This window comes from Cyrtonyx montezumae, unplaced genomic scaffold, assembly GCF_038088225.1.
Source record: "Cyrtonyx montezumae isolate F1298 unplaced genomic scaffold, pur_monq_1.0 scaffold_8, whole genome shotgun sequence".
NCBI classification, from domain to species: domain Eukaryota; kingdom Metazoa; phylum Chordata; class Aves; order Galliformes; family Odontophoridae; genus Cyrtonyx; species Cyrtonyx montezumae.
Window position 1 is genome coordinate 68,265,680 of NW_027072089.1, and position 27,085 is coordinate 68,292,764.

The window sequence follows — 27,085 nt, forward strand, 5'->3', positions numbered from 1 at the left end:
TCAGAATAGTTAAGGAAAAGATAAGTTTGAAACAAGCGCTCCAAACACAGTAACTGAAGGAATTTTCTTGGGTTTCTTCCACAAGCTAGCCTACATCTGAAGGAAGGTGCCTCAGGCCCATAGCAATATCTGTTGCATTTCAGCTATAAACCTTACTTCTGTTAAGCAGTGTGAGGAACTCTTAACATACATTTGTGAACAAGTGAAAGAGCTCACGCCCTATCAGAGAGCACATGAGATCACAGATGTTTAAAATACAAAGAAGGCAAGGAGATCTTCCATAATATTCTATTTAAGCCATTAATGAGTGTTTCAAGACAACCATAAAAAAATCTCACAGAAGAGGAAGTCTGAAAAAAAAAAGAACTTCAGAAATAAAAAGTTGAGAAAGGTTGTACTGCTCTATATGTTTCTTATGCTTCAGGTAATATCTGAATGTCTTATTTAAGTTTTACTAAAAATTCTCTAGAAAAATAAAAACATAAAAATATTCAAACCTCAAAAGTTTTGGACATAGAAATACTCAGACCTTAAATTACAAGTCCCTTTTTGCTTTTCTCCTCCACATATATATGAAAAAAAGATTAAAACATCAGAAGCATTGTTTAAGCCACTTTTTTTTTTTTTTTTTGAAGAAGAAGCAGCTCTGTAAAGGGATTCATGTGCATAGAATAAAAGGCTTTGTGCTGGCTTTCTTCTCTCTGACAATTCTTGTGAAATGCAGATATATAGCTATGATTCAGAAATATACCTTATATCTAGAACCTGGTATTGAAAAATAAATCACAACTCCCTAACCCTTCCACATAAACTACTGTAAATTGCACACTGAAGGGAAAAGAATAGAGAACTAAAATTATTTTCACTATTGTCAAATTCCATTGAGGTAGTAGAGGATTTATCGCACTGATATTGCCTACTTTCACTGATCCAAAACAAAAAATAAAGTCTCAACTCATGCTATTTCAACAGGTAAGGATCTTGATGTATTACACAGGCAGTGTGAAATGCTTTAGGTACCACCCATTACTGCTGAGGTTGATTTCCCTTCTGAATTGGAGCAGTCACTGAGAGCCCATACTATAATTCTATGTACATATTTTTACCTTTACGTATATTCCATCACCTTGATCTAGGTCATGAAATGTGATTTTATTCTTTTGCCTACCTCCTATTCCATCCACTTAACTTAGTTGTGTCAAAATTGTTAACATTCTAACCTTGTTTAGTTGTTACACTGTAGGAAAACTAATAGTTTTGCTTCAGAAAAAATTAAACAGCTTCACCCATATAAAATCCAAAAGCTACCTTAATTCTCTGAAAGCAACCACAGGAAGGTCTGTGGTTCTCACTCAGATAATGAAAACGGATGCTGTCTTATTAAAAACTTACTTATAACCTTTTCGTGCTACTTGACTTGAGTGCAAGCTGATAATATTAATGAAGATTTCTAAAAACTTCAATTCAGAAAACATCCTGATTCAGAAAAAAAAAACTTTTATTTTAGTTATGTATTAACTTTTTAGTCATATGACACAGGTTTCTCTGATTTCTAGAAAGTAAGATCCAGCTTAATAATTTTTAGAACTTTGATCTTGCTCTGTGAATTTCACACAACACACTGTGAAAAGGGTAACAAAACCAATCGAATTTAAACTAATCACCAAAGAAGCAGAGATGTTTTTAAAAACATCTCCCAATTAATGGCTGAATTAATGTTCTACATAGACAAAAAAGTCTTAGTAGCCTGAGTTTCAGATGGCTACCACATTTCCTAGTGAGAAGATGGAAATCCAAAGGTCAAGTTCTCTCTTTTTTTTCTGAAAGCTTTATTCAAAAAGCAATAGCCCACATTAATATGCATTCAGTAAGAGTGTTCAGTATTCAAACATATTCTCAGTATTCAAAGCTTGTATTCTTATCTTCACATGAACAGAAGAAAGTTGAACCTGAAGTCCAACAGCTTATTTCGTATCAGAATATGAAATCACATAATTAAAACGTGAAACAAACTCATTAATCCTATTTTCAGTGTCAACAACAATGCAGCTTCTTTACAGAGTGACAGCATCCTAACCAACTTTTTTTGCTGTTTTTGCTGGTTAGGTAGGCAAGTATGAAAGAATCAAACCCAGAAGAATATAAACTCTCTTTGAACATGCACAAAGGAAGAATCAACACATGTTTCTCCAAAGAAATAGCTCAAGAGTCTATAGTAAGGATTCACCTAGGTCCTTACAGTCCATACTGTAAGACTAATGCATTTCAGAAAAGGGGATCAACAGTTTGACATAGATCCATACTCTTTAATCTGAAGACCAATCACTATTCCTTCCCATTCTCCCCCTGACTTCAGTTATAGGGACAGCTTCACTTTTCCTATTTGTACTTTTCCTATTTATCTTGGCAACCCAGCTTTTTCATTATCATTTGAGAAGTAAAAAATATATTGCACAACAATACAGATTACACACCTGAATAAACCCATGTGACAAAAGAACCATTTTATGGCTGCCTGCCAATATTCTCTAGTAATTAAGCTGAAAAGGAAAAACAAAAAGACCATATTTAAATAAAGATTTATTTTAAAAATATGATAAATATGGATATTTAAATATTTTAAGAATCCAGTAAGGGTGATGGAGCACTGGCACAGGCTGCCCAGAGAGGTTGTGAAGTCTCCTTCTCAGGAGACGTTCAATACCTGCTTGGATACCTACCTGTGCAACCTGGGCTAGGGAGCCTTCTTTGGTAATGGAGTTGGACTAGATGTCCCTTCCAACCCCTACAATTCTGTGATTCTGACTGGCCTGTAGTTACCTGGATCGTTCTTGCCCTTTTTGAAGATCAGAGTGACACTAACTATCCTCCAGTCTTCAGGCACCCCTCCCGTTCTCCAAGATCTCCCAAAGATGATAGAGAGCGGTTCAGCAATCACCTCTGCCAACAACTGCAAAAAAAAAGTTTTTCTTTTTATCCTTTATCTCCTTTGCCAGTCCCAATTCCTGGTTGACTTTGGCCTTCCTCGTCACATCCCTGCAGGCCCTGACAACATTCCTATATTCTTCCCAAGTGGTCATACCCTTTTTCCATATTTCATAGACCTTTCTCTTCCCTTCAAGTTAATGCATGAGCTCCTTGCTCATCCACACTGGTCTCCTGTCACCCCTGCCCTATTTCTTATATTTATTAGAAAATCAAATTGTCTCAACTACCTGTGTTGAAGTATTGAATCAGCATCTTTTTATTTTGCTGACAGTACAGCTTATCCTGACTTTCAGCCTCTTTCCCAGTCCCCACCCTCTTTTGTGACACAGTAAAAAATGCAAAAGCGATTTATAGTGCCGAGAATCTTTGGCTCCTTGACAAACATCACCGCTCCCAGTCTGCTCTGTCAATAGATCACCAACAATCTGTCATTTGGGAACCTGAAATACTGTCATCACCACTAATCAAAAGCAAAGCAGCTCCTTGCTGGATGTTTTCTTTTCAGAATGGAGACCATGCTGAGGGATCCTCAAAGAGCAATTCATCAGCCATGGCAGCCTGAAGACTCCAGAGCAACACTGTAGAGAAAAGCCCTTCTTCTTGCAAGCCAGCTGTGACAAGGCTCTGCTTGTAGTGACCTTCTGCTGAGACAAACCAGAACCTGCCTTCAGGTGTCTGCACCCTGATACTACATAGTAAACAGCACCTGCAAAAACAGAGGTAGGTATACACACACAAATGGGAAGATCAGGTTCTCTGAAATGACTTTGTACTGTACTGTTATCAATGACATCAACATATTTCAGGAGGTCAGAGATGCTAGGTCTCAAAAGTCCAAGACAGCTCAAAGTTCTCAATGTAAGTCAAGATTATCTCGTACTTAGCTGGCATTAAGTATTAGATATAATATATTGCTCAAACACTAATGCTTCACCTATTATATATAAAATATATATTAATATGATAAAAATATAATATATGACATACTATATTTATATTATGATATACAAATATATAATAAAATATAATTTATATGATTTATAATAAAAATAAAATCTTACTCTAAACAAAATTCCCTAATTTAACTATGCAAAGCTTTATCCATTCTGAACTAAAGCGAAGGTATGAAACATGAATAAAGTATAGAATTTTCTTTTTAACACTCAAAGCCAGGTGTCTTTTCTGCTCCATTTAACTTTTTTATACTAATATATATGAGCTAAAAGAAATAATTATTCTTCGCTACCAAAAAAAGATACCATGTACTTTCAAACAGAGTAGGAAAAAAGGAGGCAGAGAAACTTATACACGTAATGTATCTCCCAGACAGACAGAAAAGTAAGAATTATAAAGCTGATTAGAAGCCTACTTCTAATTAAAAGGTATTTACAGAGAGGACAGGACAGTTGCTCAAAATTCCACCCCAGAGAGGCAAAGAAGCCAAATTGTTTTATAACATATTTTCACATTTCATCCACTGAACATGACTGCTGCTAGGTTATATGAGGTGACGTAGAATATAAGGAACTTTTTATTTCTTTTTGAAATGAGGAGTATTATCCATCCTTTGATAGCTCATTATGACAGTCAGCACTGAGAATTAAGTGTGTAGTATCCCAGTGGAAGCACACAGAGGCTAATGAACTTAGCTAATTTGACCAGAAATGCATGCCTCAGTATTTGTTTTTAATGCACAAAATGTAATGTCACATTTTAAATTCTTATTTACCTCAGTGAATTAAACAGTTGCATTATAGAATGATGCATGAAGCTTTTCAAATTTTCAAATACATGATGGCTTCCATTCAATCCTGAATTCATATGAAAGATTCCTTCATATCACAACAGTTTCTAATGTCAGTTTTATTAATCTGCAATTCTAAACTTAATTGGAAACATGCATGTCTAATGAAGGAGTAAGTTCAACCTGCCCATCATTCTTTGAAGAGATTGAAGTCAGAGACCACCAAGACCCTTGAGGCTTTGTGCAGATACTGTACTTGTTCTTGTGAAAGACAACAGAAGTCAGAAGTGGTAAATAGGCACGATAAGTCACCAACCTTCTTAGAACGACTTGTTAATAAAAATACTTACTTCCGATCCTATAAAACTCTTTATCAGACTGACATATTTATTTAGGTGAAAAAAAGGAAATGCTATATATCTAACACACATTTCATTATCAGATGTTATATTCCACTGGTAAAACAAAAGCACGTGTACTAGGCGATCCCTAATGAGGTCTCTGCCAGCTCACAGATCCTGCTTTTCCCAGAGTGAGCCAAACTTTGCCATCTAAAAAACCCACAAACATACCAGAGAGGCATGTGGGAATTAACGCAGCAATCCCTAGGCAGGGCTTTCAGTTCTATTACTCAACATCCTTCTATTGGTCTTAAATACTATAAAACTGGTTTAACAAGAAATAACGAAACTAAATGTCAAGCATCTCCAATTGTTTTCTTCAGAATGATCATTTTGAGAATGCATTCTGCCTTTCATATTATTGACACTTACGAAGATGAGGCACGCTTTCACATATTTATGTTTTTCCAGGCACCGCTAGATGACTGACTTCTGCACTGTGGTGGAAATCCACATATAAAGCTACATAATACTTATAACTCAAGCTTCAGAAATATTATTTGCAGTAAGAATAGCAAGAACAACAAATACTCAGCTTAACAAAATGATTCATCATATTTGTCAGTTTGTCAAAATGCTTATAGACTGACCAGGACTTCAATTTGTAAGAACTCATCAGGTGATCTATCTGGGGGACACATTTTAACACTGACAATGTTAAGGAATCCAAGCCCCCATTTTCTGTGGGGCTTAAGCTTCTCGATCTCACAATCTCTCTCTCAAAGGCACCAAGCCATCTTGAAGTGAGATGCTGCCATTAGGCCCTATTCAAAAGCTGTAGTGGAGTTCAGCTGTTGTAAGAAACATGAGACAGATGTTTTCAAAAATGCATTCAGGTCTCTCCTTATTTAGTTCCTCCAAAAACACTGTCAAACATGACAGCAACAACAGGGCTTGCCCAGACAGGCTTCCTTTGCCTGGATTTCTCTAACTTTGACTCATTTACATTGCTGAAGACATTCAAGCCATTGTTTCCTTAGATAATCACTCTCTGACCCAGCCTTCTGGATCAGTCTAGTTTTCAGACACCTCCATATTCAACATCATACAAGTTCTCATGCTAAAAAATGAACACAAAAAGGCTTTTGCCTTTCCCCATGCCAAACAAGTAAGGTAGCAGTCAAACCTTCACCAAGGAGGATTATTTTTAAGCATGCAAGCTTGATTAGGACAACCTACTTTCTGTGAAAGAGAAGTCCACCTGCATGTTCAAGAATAATGAAACCTGGTTACTACACAGAGAGGTACAACGTTAAGAGAAGAATGCCAGAAGACACCTCATTGAAACTTACTTCTCATTATATTCCCAAACGCTTCAGTAATTTAAAAGAAGTTAACTTTTACATATTAATTTATCTCAGGTCAAGTCTAATCCAGTGTGTTTAAAACAATTAAGAATCTCATAAAAAATTCTTATTTATGCTACATGCCTGATTTCATTCATTTCTGTTGAAAAAATTCAGCCTTAAAGGGATATTTTGTTGTTGCTTAATTGAACAATAATTTACTGTGTTAGGAAAGAATGAACCTGTGGCTGAAAAAGTACATAAACATTATACTAAGCACACAATATTTCTTATGGTCTGTTTCCAAAAGAAGTTTTCTTGACCAAAAGCATTGGACTGTGTAGATTTTGAGTGATTAAGTCAACAGCAAACTTGGCAAGAACTAAAAAAAGGGGTGGGGAATGAGAAAAAAAATGCAAAATCTTCCCCCAGAGAACATTTGATATAAAGCCCCTTTGGCTTTCAGATGCTCTTAATTTATGTTAGTACTCAATGTCAACTCTGCATATTTCTGGCTTCTCAAAAATGAATGTAAACAGGTGGAAAATCATGGTTTTTTTATGTTATAGCGCGAGAATGGCTAAGTAACAAAACAGTCAAGTATAACACCAAACATTGTCATTATATACATGGCTTTTTAAAGTATGCAGTTTTCTGGTAGGTCTGAGAAATACGAAGTTTCATTAGAAGTCTTTTTTTCCCCAAAAACACTTCAACAAAACAGAGTGTTCCCTTTTGATTAAGATAACACATATTCCTCCATACTTCGTGCGTCTTGAAGTTACTGCTTATTCCCGTAACTGAATTTTGTAAAGCAGAAAAGGGAGATTAAGAGTCAGTAGGATGCACCAGAAGTTAGCGTGCCAAGAACAACTTAAACATTAAATGCTTGCTGTCACAGATAATGAGATGTTTCCCTGTTTCTTAGTTTTACACTAAAACAAGCAACTCATATGAGAAAAAAAAAATCTATTAGTATAGCTATCAGTGTCCATATAACAGATAACATATTTCTTTTATGTTTATAATGTCCAGAATACTGCCAGGGAATCTGGTCAGACAATCTGCTTTTACAGCCCATTCATGACACCACATTAGCACATCCCAAGGGAACAGAAGAAATCACTTCAGTGAGTCCTGCTCCATTCAGACTTCTTTCCAAGTATGCCTAACTACAGAAGAGCTATAACCAAATGCATTGGTTCTGGAGTGCATGAGCAGAGAATTAGAATCATTTGAGTTGGAAGGGACCCTTAAACATCATCTGGTTCAACTCTCCTGCAATGAACATGGACACCTACAGCTAGATCAAGTTGCTCAGAGGCCTGTTCGACCTGACCTTGAATGTCTCCAAGGATGGGGCATCCACCACCTCTCTGGGTAACCTGTATTCTTAAATCCAACATTGCATAGCTGTCCTTAAAATAGCTGTTTCCCCTATATCAGAAAAATAATGCTTCTGGAGACATACTACTTTCTTGAGCAAACTCAACCCTCATTCAAAAGCAAAGGCATTTTAGTCCTATTCAAGAATCGTTCTATCATTTAATAAAAAATGCATTATATTTTAAAATCTTGCCTCTATTGCAATGTATTACTTATCTTGTATATAAGCATACTACTAAATTTAACATTGTGCACTTAAATAATCACCCAAAATCCATCCTGTTATAAGATCACACTGAGACCTTCAAAAGGAGAAAAACAATCCATTTCATTTTTGACAAATAAAGCTGTAACTGGAAATATCAAACTTCATGACTTACAAGTGCAATCAATAAGAATCAAAACCACAGGTTCTTATTTAAGTAGAGTGCAACAATGATGTGTTTTCCTTATCTTACTGGCAATCATGAACGCAGTTTCTTCTAGGAATACTTGAAATGTACGTCTGGAATCCTAACAAAGATATGCAGGAATTGCCACAAGTGATAGGCTCTAAAAATCGTATCACACTGAACCATGAAATAGAAAATGTATCTGAAATTTAGTGCAAAATTTAACAACTATGAATTCTGCTGATTTTTTTATCTGCACAGTTTACATGCCAAGCTACAGACCTACTTAAAAACAGGTTTCTTAAAATCCTTAAAATGAGCAGCTCCATCCCTTCCTTTGTAGCATAAGTTGGTGTTACAGGTCTTGAGAAACACATTACACCAGATCGCAGTCATTAAATTGATACCATCCATCAGCAAAGGTAAATTATGCAAGCAAGAATTATGCAAACACTTTTTTTTTTCCACTTGATACTATTTCTATTTTGTGCAGCTGTCTGTCAGAGTTCATTATTTGAGGATGAAATAATTTTAGGAGCATTATCCAAAATAAAATAAAAAAATAAAAAAAATCCAACAGTGAAAATCAAAAGCTAGATCCATTGATGAGCCATTTATCACTGCTTGGCATCAGCTAAGGGACCTGACAGGCTGAACTCTGCACAGGAGCTAGAATTCCCTCCCCAAAGCATCCTTTTCACAACCCACAAACCCTCACTCAACTGGAATCCAGAAATAAACACTTTGCTTCCTACCAGAAGCTTTAGGAGGTATTTCCTTTGGTATGTACACACAGCACAGCCCGTTCCTCTTTTTTCAAAGACTCTCTTATATAACAGGCTGCAAAAAACATCTCTGAACAACGTAACCAAGATGCAATCTCCCGTTGCTGTACTGCAGCTTTCAAAAGAACCTCATCCAACACATCCCCAAGCCATTAATCAACTTCTTACTAATATGAATGATGTATTGCAAGTTCTGTGCAGCTTTGCAGCAAGCAGACTGATGATATTCCATCACAGCTCCGTAAAGGGAAAGGCATCTCCAGACTGGAGAGGGGCAGCTTCACATACAGGTCTTACAGGGATGCTTGATCACCACAGAATGCACGAATTCTGCTTAATTACTGCAATCTTCTCTGGTGGATTGGTTTGGGGTCCGTCCTCACACCTGCGGTGACAACCAGCTGACAGGGCCTCCAAAACTGTGTGGGCCCAAGGCCCACCTCAGGGTACCCAGCAGCCCTCCCCACAGACCTGCACCGACTTCCCTCACACCACATCACTTCTGCACTGACCAAAGAGCCGAGGTGTCTGGACATCAGCCCAGCCCATTCAGGTAACTTCCCAAGCTTGAGAAAGGAGGATTACATCCTGAGATACAGGATGACACACATCATTTCCCTTCTATTGACTGAGCAGAAGCCCACAGCACACTTACATAAACCCTGCATGGCTCATGGGCATCCTCTCAGCCCCAAAGGTGCAGCTCTGAGTGTGGCACAGCCCACAGAGCAGTTGGCTACCAACTACGGTTTGGGATTTTCACTTTCTGAACAGACTACAAAAAAGCCCGCAACATGAAGTTTTTATATCATTGTGTTATTACCAATAAAAATGGCAAACCTGGTTTTAGGTGCACGGATATATTCTGCTATGGCCAATAAAGTTAACAGCTGGCTGTTTAATGGAGGCCTATTGCTTTCCACATATTTTTCTCTAAGTTTGGGCTATTTTCCTGTACCACAGGAGGTTAATCATAACACCCTGACTCAGAACAAAGCACACACCAACACTTAAACTGTGAGAAAGAAAATGCCTGAGCACAAGATGCTCTATTCCGATCTTCCACGTATCCGTGCCTTCAAGTCCCTACAGGGGAAATTTAACATGGTTCCCCAAATGATTTCAGTTCGGGGTTCTCTAATTCCTCTCCGATCTCGTTGGCCAAATGGATTGGTGTGCTACAAACACTGTTCGTGCTGCTGCACCTCCTCCGTGAGCCTTCACCCAGCCGCGGCTCCGCGCTGCCCGATCGATGAGAGCACATTACACACCAGCGTAAGAGTAAGGGAAGGGTACAGGGAAGAAGAGCATCTTTCCTTTCAGCCATTAAAAATACATCAGCGAGCGCTCCGCAGCCCCTTCCCCACCCCCTCCCCGAGCGCAGCATTTTTCGGGGGTTGGGGGGGGGAAATTCGAAGGAAGGACCCCCCTTCAGAGCCGCGCAAACACACGGACACGCAGAGCAGCCCCGGGCCCGGCCGCCTTCCTCCTTCTCGCCTCGGCCCATGACTTCACTGCCGTAACGAGAGCATCGGCGCGGGGCGGCGGGCGGCACGGAGCCGCCGCTGTGCCCTACATAGGCGGCGTATGGAAAAAGGGAGGAAAGAGACGGGGGGAGGAGAGGCGGGAGGACGGAACGAGGAGGCACTTTGTTACCTCCCGTCTGCACGCACAAACGCGGTTCCCGGCCGCCTCGCCGAGGGGAGCAGCGCAGGAGCCCGCACCGAGAAGCCGAAAGGAGGGAGGGAGGGAGGGAGGCGGGGGACCTGGCACCATGACGGTGCCCGCGGTACTCACCGATCGGCGCCGCTCCAGCCTGCTTCCTCCCGAGCATCCACCAAACCCCAGCGGCAAATCCTCACTCCGGTGGGCAAAGATGAAAAGGGGCGGGGGGGGGGAGGGGGTGTGTGCGCCAGCCCCGGGCTTCACCGCAAGGTCCTGACCTTGCCTGGCACCAGCTGCAGCATCTTCGGCTTCCCCCCCCCCCCCCGGGCGCGCCCGTGCGTGTGCGCTCCGGAGCGCTCAGGACGGCCGGCAGCCGGGATGAGGCGCGCTCGGCTCCCACCGCCCCAAGGGCGTGGGGCTGCGGCTGGAGCCGGGCTGCGCGGCCGCGCCGTAGCGCTGCGCGCCGGGCGGGCGCAGGATGTGGCCAGAGGAGACGCGGCCGCAGCATCTGCCGCCGCCTGCCTCTCTCGCCGCCTGCCTGCCTCCGCCCCTCCCTCCCGTCCCCTCCCCAGCAGGAGCGCGCCCGCCGCGGCCGAGCAGCCGGCGCTGGCTGGGGGGGGGGGGGGAGAAGAGGAGGAGAGAGAAGGGCGGGCGGCCCCGCGCCCGACGAGGAGCCGCCGTTGCCTGCGCCAGGCGGGGCCGCGTCGGGTCCCCGGCCCCGCTCCGCGGCCTCGAAGCGGGAAGAGAACGGTGCTGCGGGAGGGGGTGCGGGGATCCCCTCGCGGCGGTTCTCCTCGCTGGGGAAAGCAGAGAAGAGATGGGATCTGGGTGATGTCCTCACTCGTTATCCCGCAGTTTTGTTCTCTGCATCCTTGGTGGGAAACCTACCGTGTTTGCAGAAGTCTTTTTTGCGAGCCGAGAGCGTGAGGGATATGGAAGTCGTAATTTACTTATGTATGCGCTTAACCCTTTAACGAGGAACTTGAGTGCAACGCAGTGACAGCGCGCGCACGAAAGTTCCCATTCCACCGCTCCGTTGAAGCGCTTTAGCGGCGGTTGCGCCCGAGGAGAACAGCGGGATCCGGTCCGCCCTCAAAGGCGGACACCGCGCGGGTGCCGGCTGAGCTCGGGCGTGAGCTGACGCCCTGGGCAGCGCGCAGGTGGCGGACTTAGTGCTAGCGGCAGCTTGGCGAGCAGGGAATTTGGGAGAGGCGTCCGTCACAGGACCTAGCTGATTCGGTGGGAAGGACCGCCGCCGCCAGCTTTGAGAGCGACTCACTGCTGCCACCTTTCGCTCAGCGGCTCCCCGCTAAGCAGGGGATGCTCGGCGGACTTCGGCAGGTGCCTGCTTGCCCTGTCGCCCGTGGAGGGGTGTGAGGGATGAGAAAGAAGCGGCAGTGAGAGCAGGAGGCCAACCCGGCCACCCAGAAGTGCCTTTCTGCTCCCATTCTGTGATGCAGAGGAAGGGAAAGCGAGATAAGAAAGTTCGAAGGACTAAGGACAGATTCTGCAAGGGATTGATCCTTCTGTTGTAGCTCCTGTGTGGCCCTTTCCACGATGTCTCAGCCACTTCTGATAAGCCAGAAGCTCAGACGGGCATGCTGCTCCCTTCTCAGTTCTTCCCCGCAACCCTCTCAGCTGTAGGCAGCCTGTGATGCCAAGCTCACTTAAGCTGTGCCTAGGCATAATCCTTGGTTAACTTCATCGACTTTTATGTTCCTTTTCTAATTAGGGAGGGAAAAAGAAATGGAAGGCCAAGATTTTCAACCAGAGGAACTGTAAAAAGTCTTATTCATTTATAGTTGACAGTAATATTTTCAAATGTCCATGAAGCCTTAACTTTCTATTTGAAGATAAAGGCAAGTGAAATTTCTGGAAAAAAAAGAAAAAAAGAAAGAAGTCATAACATGAGTAGATTGAAGTCCAGAAACAGATTATATTTTTCCAGACAATTTCCTATCCAAACATTAACAACAACAAACTGTTTGAACTTATGTGTGAGCTTTGTAGATTACTATTGTTAGTCAGCAGCAATGATTATTTTTTTGTGTAATGTTAACTAAAAATCTAAGCAGAACAGGGAAATCTCCATTGTCCTGTAATTAGACAATCTGTATGAAATACGAGTTACATGGACGCAAGCACTAATGGTATCTGCATGTTCTGTCTCAACATACAAATACTTATTCTTGGTTTACTCTTTCTCAGAACAAGGTTTGGGGATTGTTTTCTGGGTTACTGGACAGAATGGAAAGCATTGGATTTACTTGCATTGGAACATGTTTAAAATTAAATGTATTTTTTTATTTATGTATATTATGTATAAAATTAAATGTATATTATTGAGATCCTTTGTTGGGAACTGTTGTTTGTCATGTTGATGTCAATGAAAACTATGGATACTAAGAATCTAACTGAATTAAAACCAGGCCTAGGAAATGGATTCCTGTTGCAGGCAAATTTTAGCAGTCCTCAAATCAATAAAACTTTTTTTTTTCCTTTTTAAATTAACTGAAAAATCAACAAAGCACAACTACTATTTCATATTTAGAACAATACATTAAAGAGGTTATTGTTATTGCTGTTTTATCACTTTCTAAGAATCATTTAAAAGTAGAGTTATTAAAAAGAAATAGGCAACATCAGTTGAAATAAACATTTCCAATAGGAATAGTATGTTTCTTGAGACGTGCAGTATGGTGTCTTAATGAAAACAAAGCAGGAGTGTATTGGAACAGCTGATTCAAATTTCTTCTCTCCCCTTTGACTGTGATATTAATAAGATAAGTCAACATGGGATTATAATATTTTAATTTTCCACTTTTTTCTAAGTTGTTATGCAGTATTATGTACAGAACTGCATACTTAACAATAAAGTACATGTAAATCCTGGAATGAGAATGGTGTCCTATGAAACAAAGATAAAATAGCAAGTGAAGGTTTGCATGATTGCATTTGCATAAGTTTGTGATCCCATGGAAATATATTCTTTTAAAGAAGTATACAGTATTTTGAATTCTGAGACACAGCTGGTTTTGATTCTTTCTGGTTATGAGCAAATTATTGTTTAAGTACTAAGCTTGGCTGGCAATAGGAAGATACAGCTGAATTTGTACTACCTGCAGATTTTGAAAATGAATGCATATTTGCACTGGGAAAGTTGGATTGTACGTACTGAAGAGAACTCTCAGTTCCCTGAGACCGCATCAGGATTTTCCTGTTCTTGTTTTGTCCATGGGTGATCAAATCAATGATTATGAACAAACTATCTATAAAAGAGATGGATTGAAGTCTTTCGGTCGGTTTGTTGTTTTTGTTTGTATTTCGATCTGCTGGACTTTGAAAAATCACTTAAAAAAATGAATAATAGCTAATAGTTTCCATTTGTCTCCTAAGAAATTTGACATTTTCAGCATATCAGATTTTCATGTACAGTGATACAGAAAGGTCAAAAACTCAATTGAGCACATCAGTCATAAGTGATCAGCAGTCTTGTTCAATAAGTTATTTCATAACAGAACTTGATCTAAGAGTTCCTGGCTAATGGCACATACAGCTCCAAGAAAAAACATACTGAAAATATTTAAGAAGAGAGACAAAATGTGAATAATTATTCCTTTTATTTGCATTCATCTGATTTAAAGGAGATTTGGGTTTTTTATTTTTTATGTTTTCCTTTTTTTGAAATTTAGTTCTAAAACTTCTTGATATCTTGTACAGAAGGTGAAAGGCCAGAAGTTCAAACAAAAGTTAGTGTAATATAAAAATTCTTCTTCCCAACATGGTAAAAATAAACTTTGCTGTGAGAAATTCATATATTACGTCACGCACAGGTTATACAAAGACATCAATGTTCAGAAACAATTTCTGCACCTTAATCCCACAAAATAAAGTAATCTCAATCTATCTGCTTGTGAACCAGTTTTATGATTGCTTAGCTGTCAATTCAGTGGAAAATCACAGTCTAGTTTTAATAGTTCAAAACAAGTTTATCCCTATTAGTGTCAATTGAAATGCCAAGCTATTCTCAGAATGTATTCCTTAGTGCACTTAGAGCTGCAAAAGCATATAGGATTAAGGTATAACACTTAGAAGATGACATTGTTCTCTTAGGATTCTGTTTTCTTTCCACTGTACTTGTTTACACTGTGCATTGAGTTTGTCCATCTCAACAGTAGAGGCCAAGTAGAAATATTGCTGCAGATTCAGAAAGTGATTGTTTGAATAAGAGTTAGCAAAATGTCATTACAGAGACTATCCTTTATTTAATCCAATTATGTGTGAGTTTTAGCTCTTATTTTTCTATGATGTGAATTACTGTCAGAGTTTAAGGAACGAGTAGATTCAACATTTATTTAGACCTCAGTGCAGGTTGAGATACTACTTACCCTGAAAAATGAGTTAATGACTTGGCATGTCTTGCAGTTATGTAGCGTATTTTTTAAACTATCACTTTCAGTCAGCAACAGGAAAGATGAAGCTAAATTTGTCTATAAACACCATGAGTAGCACTTCCCAAAAGTCACATGCTTGTGTTTTTTCCATTCAGTATGGTTTTCTACACTCAGAGACAGTTGATTTGTTTTCCTAGTGCGCAGGACATTAGCATTTCACCTGATGCCTATCCAGATCGATGCTGTCAGTTTCATTTAGTAGTCATACTAGCAAGCTCTGTGAAATATGGAACCTCTGAAGGTCCTAGGGTTAGCAAGTACTTCTTGCAAGATTTTCTCTGTTCTACACAGCTTTACTTACACATTGTGCAGTCTTCTTACAGGACATGTACATTAGTCTTTAGTGTACAGGAAGGCTCTTTACAATATTCCTCACACATCCATACTGGAGTTTCTTGGTGCTTTCAAGGTAGTTTGCCTACTAGTGGAACCAAGGCTGACACAGCTGGATTTCATTCTAGAGTGCACCAATTGCCACAGGGACCCAAGGTCCACTAGTGTGTTCCGCATGAACTGAGGCCTGGCAGCAAGTGTGGAATTTGTTGATGATATTGATGAAGTATGGACATCCTGTAACGTTAACAGATCTCAGAAAACTGAGCCTCAATTTCCCCTTCTTTGCACTGTATCAGTGAATTACAATATTTCCTGCTGGAAGAAAGAAGTTTCAACCAAGTGGATCAAGAACCAAAACTCCATCATCGTCCTTCTGTGATGTTGTCACTGGCTGGGTGGATGGGGGAAGGGTGGTGGATGTAGGCTACCTTGATTTCAGCAAGGCATTTGATACTGTCCCCCATGACATCCTTATAACAAAGCTAAGGAAGTGTCAGATAGATGAGTGGACAGTGAAGTGGGTTGAGAACTGGCTGACTAGCAGAGTGCACAGGGTTGTCATTGGCGGTGCAGAGTCCGGTTGGAGGCCTGTAACCAGCGGTGTCCCCCAGGGGTCCATGCTGGGCCCAGTCTTGTTCAACATCTTCATCAATGACTTTGATGAGGGGATAGTGGCCACCATCAGCAAGTTTGCTGATGATATGAAGTTGGGAGGATTGGCTGACACGCCTGAAGGCTGTGCTGCCATTCAGCAAGACCTGGACAGGCTGGAGAGCTGGGCAGTCAGAAACAAGATGAAATTTAACAAAAGCAAGTGTAGAGTCTTGCACCTAGGGAGGAATAATTGCATGCACCAGTACAGGCTGGGGGATGAGCTGCTGGAGAGGAGCTCTGTAGAGAGGGACCTGGATGTCCTGGTGGATGACAGGTTGACCATTAGCCAACAGAGTGCCATCGTGGCCAAGAGGGCCAATGCATTCTGGGATGCATTAAAAAGAGCGTGGCCAGCAGGTCAAGGAAGGTGATCCTCCTCCTCTACTCTGCCCTGGTGAGGCCTCATCTGGAGTACTGTGTCCAGTTCTGGGCTCCTCAGTATAAAAAAGACAGGGATCTCTTGGAAAGAGTCCAGTGCAGGGCCACAAAGATGGTGAAGGGCCTGGAGGATCTCCCCTATGAAGAAGGCTAAGTGAACTGAGTCTCTTTAGCCTTGAGAAAAGAAGACTGAGAGGGGACCTGATCCAGGTTTATAAATATCTGAGGTGTGGGGGACAAAGTGGCGAGGCCAGACTCTTTTCAGCAGTGTGTGGAGACAGGACAAGGGGGAACGGACAGAAACTGCAGCACAGGAGGGTCTGCACGAATGTGCGCAAGAACTTCTTTACGGTGAGGGTGACGGAGCAGTGGCACAGCTGCACAGGGGGGTGGTGGAGTCTCCTTCTCTGGAGATATTCAAGACCCGCCTGGACGCCTACCTGTGTGACCTGGGCTAGGGAACCTGCTTTGGCAGGGGGTTGGACTCGATGATCTCTTGAGGTCCCTTCCAACGCCTATGATTCTATGATTCTATTCTATGATTTTATGATTCTATGACTCTATGATTCTGTGATAATTTCCTCTCTTTTCGTAGCCAAGCTCTTTAGTACTTCATTGCCATGAATCAGATGCCTGATTGTCTCCCACTTTGACCTTCAGTCAAGCCCCAGAAAAATTTCTTCTCAGAAAAATGTTTGAGTGCATCAGATTGTCTGATTCATGCAGATTGCTTAGTTGTATATTTTTGTTAGAGGTTCTCCTGTGTAATTGGGTATCTGTAGTCCTATACGTAATTTGTGGTGGTGAGACATTCCAGAGAGTCTTCAGTCTCAATCTCACTTCAGTGAACTGAATTTTTTAGAAGAATAATTTTAGCAAGGAAGGGGCACCGATAGCTACAGTTTAAAAGGACATTCACCAAAGAGTGAAATGGATGAGTAGGGGATTACCTACTCATGGATGATAACACTGAATTTTACTTATGCAAGATTTCAACATCACAGTTTTCTACCTGGGAAATCAGATTTTTACAACAATTTTCTAAAAATGGAAATAACAAAAACTTGATTGAAACATTTAAACAATTATAAATGATCCAGCTTTTTACCTTTATCAAAGGCGTTTAAAATTCGTACTGAAAACTACACTGGGAACACATGGAGCAGTATAGTTTTTTTCTAATTTTCTGTTCTTCTGCTCTTTCAGTTTCAGGGTAACATGAAGAGACTTACGAGTTTGTTAGCCTGTGCTTTTTCAGCAGAAAAAATATCTGCTTATTTTAGTCTAATCCTGTTATTTAAATCTCTGTATTACTCCAAACCTGACCTTCTAATGTTATTTTTAACTTAATGGAAAATAGAAATATGTATTTCATCAGTACCACCTGCTTCGATTAAAAAAGAAAGGTGAATTTAGTATGCTTTTATCTTCCACGCAAGAAGAAAAAAAAAATCAAAGTGATATTATGTAATAAAAAGTAGTAAGAGGGAAATAATAAGATGTTCCCAACTCCAAATATTAAAATTGTTACTATTATTATTTTTAATCAAGATCGTATTGAAATTTTATCTGCATTAAATTATTGAGCGGGCGTTTTGGGCTGGATTTTGGATTTCCCACAACTTCTGTGGCTACACACTACAAGACAGCAGTAGATGTTTAGAAGTAGCATAGTTAGAATCAATCCTTTTGGAGACCAGTCAAAAGAATGCTGTGACAGCTCTGATGAACCCAGCAGTAAGAATAACTGTAAACTGGTTAAACCCTTCAACTGAAGTTCAAAAAATCTTTGACATTTCCCATGTCAACTGTATCCCTAAAGTAAATTACCTTTACCACATAGAGAATTCAGATGGCAATTTACTTTTTTTTTCCAGTTTAGGACATCAGTTCAGAAGATCATGTTAGGCTCAGTGACCTTTGTTGATGTTTATGTTATTTTGTGGTGCTTGGCAGATTTTTCAGGTGTTATAAAGCAGTAGTGTAGTACAGTGCTTTTGGTTGTTTGAATATCTTCTGCAGAAAAATGTTGGTGAGCAGCTATCTGGCTTCAGATTCTTTATTCTATTATTAATTCTAATGAGCAACTGACAAGATGGTTGCCAGTTTAATATTGCTTCATGCGATTTTGTGACAATATAAACTCTGACCTTCACGAATTATTGTGAATTTTAAGTTTAGCATAGACCTGTAGATCTGGGTCTCTATTTCTTGAAGGAAAAAAATTATCTGTGAAGTCACAAGATCATAATGTAAAGTATCTCATCTTGCTGACTTGTCATTGTGATAATCCACAGTGGCTAAAATAAGGTTTCGAAAAACTGCGATTTTTTTTTCCATACACTGAGTTCCAAAGAAAAATCAAATGACTCTTTAAACACTGCAGCATATACTTACAAGTATTTGAAATGGCAAGTGTTAATTTGAACATGTAAATTTTACCTTGCTCTTAATACAGCACACTTGGTACGATATTGTTTCAGTCTACCATATGAAATGTGACCTCTAATTCTAACATATGAAATAACAATCTCAAGACTGTTGTAACGATAGGAATAGAGGACCATTAGTATTTTCCACAATATATGTCTATGAGGCAGTCATTGTAAACCAATGACTGAGTGTCAAGATGCTCTGTTATGGATCTTCATAGAATCCATGATAACTTATGTACGCCTTCTTTTTTCAGTTATAAAATGGAGATCTCTGGAGAACGGACAACATGTAAACATGCAGAATACAAGAACACCCCTTAACATAGTGTACTTCAGTGGTCAAGAGCAAAGAACCGTCTCAACACGATATACAGTGAAGGATGCACACAATATGATTGTCATTTTGCAGGCTTCTCTCACTGGTTTTTCTGGTATTCTCTGCTTTCCTTCTTGTAAGTAACTAGCAAAGAAATAATGTTACAGAAAGAGTTAATGTTGCCAAATATATACTGTAAATTGCTATATTTTATTGTGGAGAATGGCCAAAATGATGTGCTCATGACCATTACTGTAATAGTAATGCCTACACTTTCAGATGAGTGGAGCTTTATTAGTCTTGCAGGAGTGACTGAGAAGGTTCTTTCACTTGCTGTATCATGCCTCTGTTGCTCTTAACTTCTTGTCTCTAATGTGATTTCTTTTCACTGTCATTGTCTACCACAGCCAGCTCTGTCATCCTTTAAATGTTTTGTCTGTGCTACTGACCTCTGTACAGATCTGTTGCTACTGTTAGTTCAAATTTCTTTACAGTACCCTATTGACTGTAAGACACACTCCTTTATCCTCAAAGACTGTAGGGGCTTTCACGTTTACTCATAGGGACCCTGTTTTTCTTCTCTGTCCATCACCACATTCCTATTTTTCTTAAGCAGGTGTAGGAAACTATGACTACTTAGGTAGCAATACCTTTAGTTTTGGCTCTCTTTTTTCCCATGACAATCATTCAATCCATTGTCTGTACCTAATCTTCAGTGGCTTAATGGAAACTAGATGTAATTACACGGTGAGAATGAAAGATTATACATCTGGAACTGCAAAATTGTTTCCTCTTCCCCTCCTCATCATCATTCTTGAGCAGAAGTTTTTACATAGCTATTACTTGGATTCCTGAGTATGTACAAAGGTTTGGCAAATCCATTGGAGTTTAAGGTTGAAGAGATTTCTCCTATCCAGACTGTCTTTTGCTACTGTTAGTAGGATCATTCAGTTATGAGGCTTAGTGTGCATTCCCAATTGAGAGGCACAGCACAGGTGGTGCACAGTGTCTTTGCTTGCACCTGCATAAGTGTAAAAGACAGAAACTGTTTTTCCTTTCGTTTGTCTCAAAGCTTGCTTTGTTAGGCCTCTTCTGGTGATAAGACTCTGACTGATTAACTGCTGGTTATCTGGAGGGGTGTCATGGTGTCTCATTGTCTCTGCTTACGGTTGTAAAGATAAGCAGGAATGGGTGCAAATAGTTTTCTCCGTGGGGGTACGGCTTGGAGAAGCTGACCACCACAAATCAATGCACCTGCATGGCAATGAAGGCCACATCTGCTGCTGGCTTATCTGTTGGGCCTGACATGTTACAAAAAAAAAACTCCTGAGAAATGGGGGATAAAAGGCCTTCACTGAACTACGGATTCTTGGAGGAGAACTCCCGAAGAGACTTAGGACGGACCCTGAGGCCTGCTTGCTGCCATTTCCCATCCCCCGCGGTGGCCAGACAGGTTTCCTGAGATCAACGGACCTACTACGAACCTCGCTGGATCCACGGTGGTGATTATATCTCTCTTGCTTTCTGCCAAGTCTCCTTGCTTTTCATCTCTTTTCTATCGCACACCTTCCCTTCCCCATATCCCTAAGCAACTAGTATTTGTAATAAACTGGTTGGGCTAACATTTGACCCGTTGTGTCTTAATCTCGCCCTCGGGTATACATATACATATAAAGAACCTCGTCTCCCTCCTTTACATTGGAGCGTGACAATAAGCACCCACAGCATTCATATGGAAATGAACAACACAGCCCAGCCCTATTCTCCCTCTCCAGATGATCAATTTGCTAGTGGTCGTTAACTCACTATTTCATTGGTGTGTTAATGTTCACTGGTAGTTAGTTGCTCCTGCATTCAAGAGTCCATAGATGAGATGGGTCTGGCCACAATCCCTGCACTGTTTAACACATCTCTGTCTCCAAATTTGGATGTTTCAAGATTCTGATCTCCTCCAGCTTGCCACCTTCTGTGGCCTGAAGCTTGCTAGTGAGTCACCTCCACTTACCTGCACAGAGAGAACAAAGTCACACAGAAAAGGGTTGAGAACCAGGTAGGGTCAAGATTGTATAGGCTGCAGTGCCAGGTGCAGAGCTCAGGTGGACAAGAGTTCTGGCCCCTTACTCTGGCTTGGTTCTTTTCCTTAACACTCTGTAATAAGCACCTTATAGACCCTCAGACTGGGTTTGCTTTTTCTTGTAAGGTTTGTGATACTCCTATTTCCCACCTCAAAACTTGTTATCGGTTAGAAAAAGCTAGTTTAACTTTTCCAAAACTTTGAGTGACTCATTCAGTTGTGTTCCATTAATAATCAACCTGAAATATCTAATCTTTATTACTGTATCTGTTATATTTTGTTTCTTAGGGTTTGTGAATCTAGGTGTTTTTTTTTACTTTTTCTTTCTCTTCCTTTTGTTTTTATGCAGGATAGCTATTACCAAATTTCCTCATGTAGTGTCCTTACAAATATGTACATATCCTTTACAATTCACATAGCTTATACCTTTCCTACATATCCTTATAGGGCTTATTTTTATTCTTCAATTTTTGAGCAACTAAAACTCACCTGCCTAAGAAAATTGATCTAAAACAAGAAAAAAAAAAGCCTCATTCTTAAGGACATTTATTAATGAGATTCTGAGGAAAACATCACTCAGCTTCTAAGAAATAGAGCTTTTTGCCGACAGAAGAGTACAACTACAGAAATAGGCTTTGATTTTTATAGATACCTTATTGGCACAAGAAATACACTGATAATAAAAGAAAAAAAAAAACAGCTTTGGTAACAACAAATTACTAGGCACTTACATTAGATCATAATATGAAGAATCAGGACAGACTCTGGGCCTATGGGCTTTTAAAATACCCAGTAATCTTCAGAGCCTTTAGAGCTCTTTTGGCAGCTTTTCTACAATAGTAACCAAGAGAGTTAGACTATTCTGCAAAGAGCTACTAGTATTCAGCAAAAAAATCAAAACCCAAAAGCTGCAACACTCTGTTTCCTAGAGTAACTTCTCTAGCTGTTTCTTGGCAATTTCACTGCTATATTGCCTTATGTGAGAAGAAATTGCACACGAAACCTCATTTCACATCATGTTCTTCAGCTGTGAAGCTGAAATTATTGAAGAACTCCATTTTCAATCTTTTTTTTCCAACAGAAAGAAGATACTTGATGAATATACCCTGTTATATGAATGAAAACAAAACAAAGCAAAGCAAAACAAAACAAAACAAATCAAACCTGAATAAATTTGTCTGAATCTTGAGTGAAGATTTTTGGTCTGTTCTAGAAAGGCAGTTCATTATCTGTCCAGATATTCCATCAAACTGAGCCCTCCCCAGAGGCAGCTTACACTTCCCTTTTCCGTTTTTGTATGACACAGACTGAAGCTGTTCCCTGATTTTGAAGCAGTCACAATTCTGAATGAACTATGCAATTGGAGAACTTCTTAGGTCTAGAGTTTAAAGTAGTAAAAGAGGAGAGATGTGGAATTTAGATTCTTTTTTTTCTTTTGCAAGGATTTCATGAGGAAAGCAGAAACTTTCCTATATATAGAAAAATTCATGTATGAATAATAAATTGTTTCTGAATTCAATGGCTTAGACTTAACCTACAAACCTGAAAAAATCCTGCAGAGAGGACTGGTACCACATCGTTCATTGTACAATACAAAAGAGAACATCTTCTAAGAAATTTTTGATGATTTTGTTCATTGTATGAGAGTTTACATATTAAGGCCACTCCCCTCTAAACTCCACAAAGGTCTTTTCAATTTTCCTCTTCCTCTCTCTTCTACTTTCTTTCTTTTTTTTTTTTTTCATAGGCAGATAGTTACTGTAGAAATCAAGATATCCACCAGGTATACTGTAGTTCTACATTGGAAAATAAAATTTTTTAAGGTATTTGTCTCTTACAGATTTTCAAAATCCTAATAATTATTATTTTTTGAATATTCTAGCACCTTCTGGGGACAGTTTTCTGTAGAGTAGATCTTATACTTTTCCCTGTGTATATAGATTCAAATAAATACCCCAGATTAGATCTTAACTTGCTTAAGTTAATTGCCCTAGCTGTTCACATTGTACACATTCAATTGATATTACATTTTCTCATCCTTTCCTGGAACATGTAGGACAATACTAGATAAACAGTGCACAATATGGCCTCATAGATGGGTTAGAAGTGCTCTGTCTTTCAAAAACAATCCTTGGAGAGCAGCCTTTACATGCTCACATTCTTTACCTTTTCCCACAGGACTTATTTCTAACAGGTTTCTTTTCACCTTTTACTTGCACAAATGCACACTGCATTTTTCACTGCTAACTTTCTTGTTTTGTCAGGTTATTTTTGCAATTTATCAAAGTCATTTTGAATTCTATTGTTATGTTTCAACATGCTTTCAGCTTCATCTGCTTTTCCATCATTTGTGCATTTAATAAGCTTGCTTCTTATTTCAGTATCAAATCCATTAATGACAAGGTTTAAGTAAAAATGGATTCTGAGTAGAGCTCTTCTACTATGGGCAGTAATTTGTTGATAGCTAACCCTGATTATGGTTTTCCAGTAAGATTTACACCCACACTGTAGCAGGTTTTATCTGGATTTTCCTGTAATAAATCACATCTAGATCATATCTCCCTAACCTGTTAACCAGAGTATCATGTGAGACATCATCAGTACTTACATTAATGTCATGATCTGAAGTACATTTTTACTGTTTCTGTGTTTCCGTTCAACTCAGGAGTCTTGTCACCCTACAAAAAAAACTATAATTATATTGATTTGACACTTAATTTTTTTACAAATCCATGTAAGCTGATATCAATACTGCAATCTTTCAGTATCTTCGCTACTCACAAATGATTTATTTATTTGCATCAAGGTTATTCAGGGTTCACAATAGAGATAAAAATGTTCAAAATCCACATTAAATCCTCTAGCTCTTGACTCTTACCATTCTCAGGGTTAGCCTGCAATTTAAGTGCTTCTTTTCTACATGAATTTTCAAAAATAGGTGCTAGACTGTGTTTATTTCAGTTCCATAAACCTTTTAGAATAAAATTTATTGGAGTCAGCTGATATCAAAGCAATTATCTTAACTGAATGCAATCATACCTATTTTCTCTTTGCTTAAGGCTGAGGTCTTATCTCACTATTGTGAACTGATCAATTGTGGAAGCCAAATGGTGATGGATAGGGAATTTGGGAGAGGCAAGATTCAAAAAGACAAGAAATATTGGGTTTTCCTAGGAGATGGTAGTTTTATTCTCTACCGGATAACGAGCTATTATTTTTTTTCTATTCTGCTAGCATGCTAAGCATTTATTACTGTGATATGTCTTTCTGTTTTCAGGAGGTTTATGCTTTGGTCATTTGTTTCCACATGCTTGCCTACGTTATTCTGCATTCATCCTTAGCAATCTGATTCAGACTTCACTTCCTGGATTCTTCTTTCATTTGGAGTAACTGAAGAATTCATTAGTTAAATCAATTGCTTCTTATCCTTCCTCTTCACTGCACTGCAAGGCTGTGAAAATGCGACCCTGGCTTAAAAGTCCTATGTAACCTGAAATTCTTTTGGAAAAGATGATGATAAACAAAGTAGATGTGGAAGATAAAAAATTAATTATCAGAAAATATACACCTAATAAAATCCAGACTTAGTTGGCTTTTTCTTAGTCAGCCATATATCTCATTTACATAGTATGCAGATTCGGTATAATTGTTTGTGTTTATCAATGACATTTTTTATATAATAAATGTTTTTTAGGAGATAGCCTTTTTTCCCTCTCAATTGTTTTCAGAAAGTCTGTTTTATAACCCTATAACTTGTTCATTAATTCTGTTTTGCAAACAGTGCTAATACTAGTCAGTCATACTAGCTAGCATTTAACAAGACATAGAAACACTTCACAGATTATGAAGAATTGCTACATGAGCAGCAATTTACAGATATGAACAATGCTGACAATTCAATTTGTGTTTCTGACTGTTTTTGTTTTGATTACTTACACATACACAGCACACAAGCGGGAGTCATCAGCTCATCATGGCTGGAAAGCTGACTCAGTCTGGCAACTGATGCAACTACAGCTGATCAGCTGTTATTAGAAGTTGTCACTGAGACCTGTAAAAATTATTATAATTAACTTCACAGAATTCAGTTTTGCTGGAAAACAGTGGGTCCCCTTATGCTGAAAGCATTAAATAGTCTCAGTTTTTACATAGTAAATGACATTTGGCAAGGTACAGTCTTGTTTCTTGGTAATTAATAATCTTCTCTGTTAATGTTGCAGATTTCTCTCCATCAAAAACTAATCTAGCGAATGGTATGCAAGGGAAATAAAAGATCTCAAGCTCTTGTTGTCACACATACAAACAATGATCAAGGAAGGAATATCTATATCAGGCTATGAAGTATCGACACATTTTATCAGAGAAATAAGGCTTCTTTTCTGTGATGAGCTGCTGTCAGAGCTCATCACACCTCCTTGTCCTGAGCTCCACTTGCAATAATGTTATACCATTTGCTTAGAGCCAACAATTTTTTACTGTATCTTTAGTCTCAACATCTGTTACAGCATTTTTGTCTTATTGGATCCATCTTTGATGTGCCTGATTGGGAAGTGCAGTTACTCGTGTGGAGAACTTCCTTACCAATTCAGGAGAACATGACATTGCACAAAACAGCTCCCTATCAAACTTCAGAATGTTCTTCATGAAGCCCTCTTCATGCTTAAAAGAACATAAAATCCCTTGTATTATTGGAGCTTACATATTTATTTTAAATTTGCAGAGCTTAGCTCTATACAGCTTCCAGAGGTGTTAACTAAGTGTAAAATGGGATAGGTTTAATTTCTGTTGGGTTTTGGCCATACTCTCAAAGAATCTGCAGAGAAAACTAATTGCCAGCTAGTCACTGGTTTTCCTTTAGGAAATTCAGCAGAAGTGGTGCTCCAGGCTTTTCATTTTGGCTATACTGTCTATCACTCTTCTTTCTACTCTGTCACAGTTGACCAGGAGGATTTACCTTGTTTTCACAAGATGGAGGAAAAAGATGAGCTGTGAGAAGGGTTCATCAGCTTAGTAGGTATCTGTTCACTTCATAAACCTCTTCTGTCCCATTGGTGATGAGGTTCTCCCATTATTTGAATGACAATATAGAGGTCTAGAAACCCATATCTGAATGAAAGAGGAGGGTGGAATTTCCAGAAATGTGCCTCCATTATGCAAGTGAAAAGCTTCTAAACATGACACCCTTCAAATCCTGGAAAGTACATCTTCTCCCTCACCTTTGGAGCCAATACTGCCCAGACTTATTTACTGGCAGGGAGTAACTATAGCCAGAGGCAAAAGGAGGAAAAAATGTGACCAGCAGAACTTTGCAAAGTGGCCAAGGAGTATCCAGCACCTTAAAGAACAGGGTGACATCCCCTATATCTCAAGGTCCTGGACCACCATATCATGTGGATGCTCATAAGGCAGGAGAAGGCTACAACTGGAAGAAGGTAAATGAGCTAGGAGTTGACAACATAGGTTCTGGGATAGAAAATATGGGCCTTATATGCCCTGAACACAGTCAGACAGTGGGTAATATGTGGCCTGTACAATAGCTGCTATCACTGCTGCTCAAGTGTTCCTATCTCCTCTTGCTTATCTGATTTTCAATGCCATGACAGTAATTGCTTCTGAGTACATTGGAACAAGCACTTGTATGTTGTAAGATACAGTTAGGCAACTATTTTAGACAACTTTTGGAAGAGTCTAGAAGACAAATGAAGATCTTTAAATCTAGATAAAAATGAATGTAGTTGTTTTTTCTTAGGGAAAAATACTAAAATGTTTCTCATTTTATATTTACAAATCA

The 27,085-nt window shown here is 39.5% G+C and overlaps 1 protein-coding gene across 5 annotated transcripts in view; it reads right to left on the bottom strand.

Moving 5' to 3' along the window:
• CTNND2 (catenin delta 2) overlaps positions 1 to 10,911 on the bottom strand; it is a 619,666-nt gene extending 608,755 nt beyond the window's left edge. For 2 of the 5 annotated variants that reach the window (XM_065752047.1, XM_065752046.1), the window contains exon 1: positions 10,780 to 10,908. In XM_065752047.1, coding sequence (XP_065608119.1) covers positions 10,780 to 10,816 — 37 coding nt within the window. In that variant the 5' untranslated portion in view covers positions 10,817 to 10,908. Of the gene's footprint in view, positions 1 to 10,779 lie in introns of all 5 variants that reach the window. The other 3 variants (XM_065752045.1, XM_065752048.1, XM_065752051.1) reach the window with 3 other exon arrangements.
• Between the last annotated feature and the right edge of the window lie 16,174 nt (positions 10,912 to 27,085).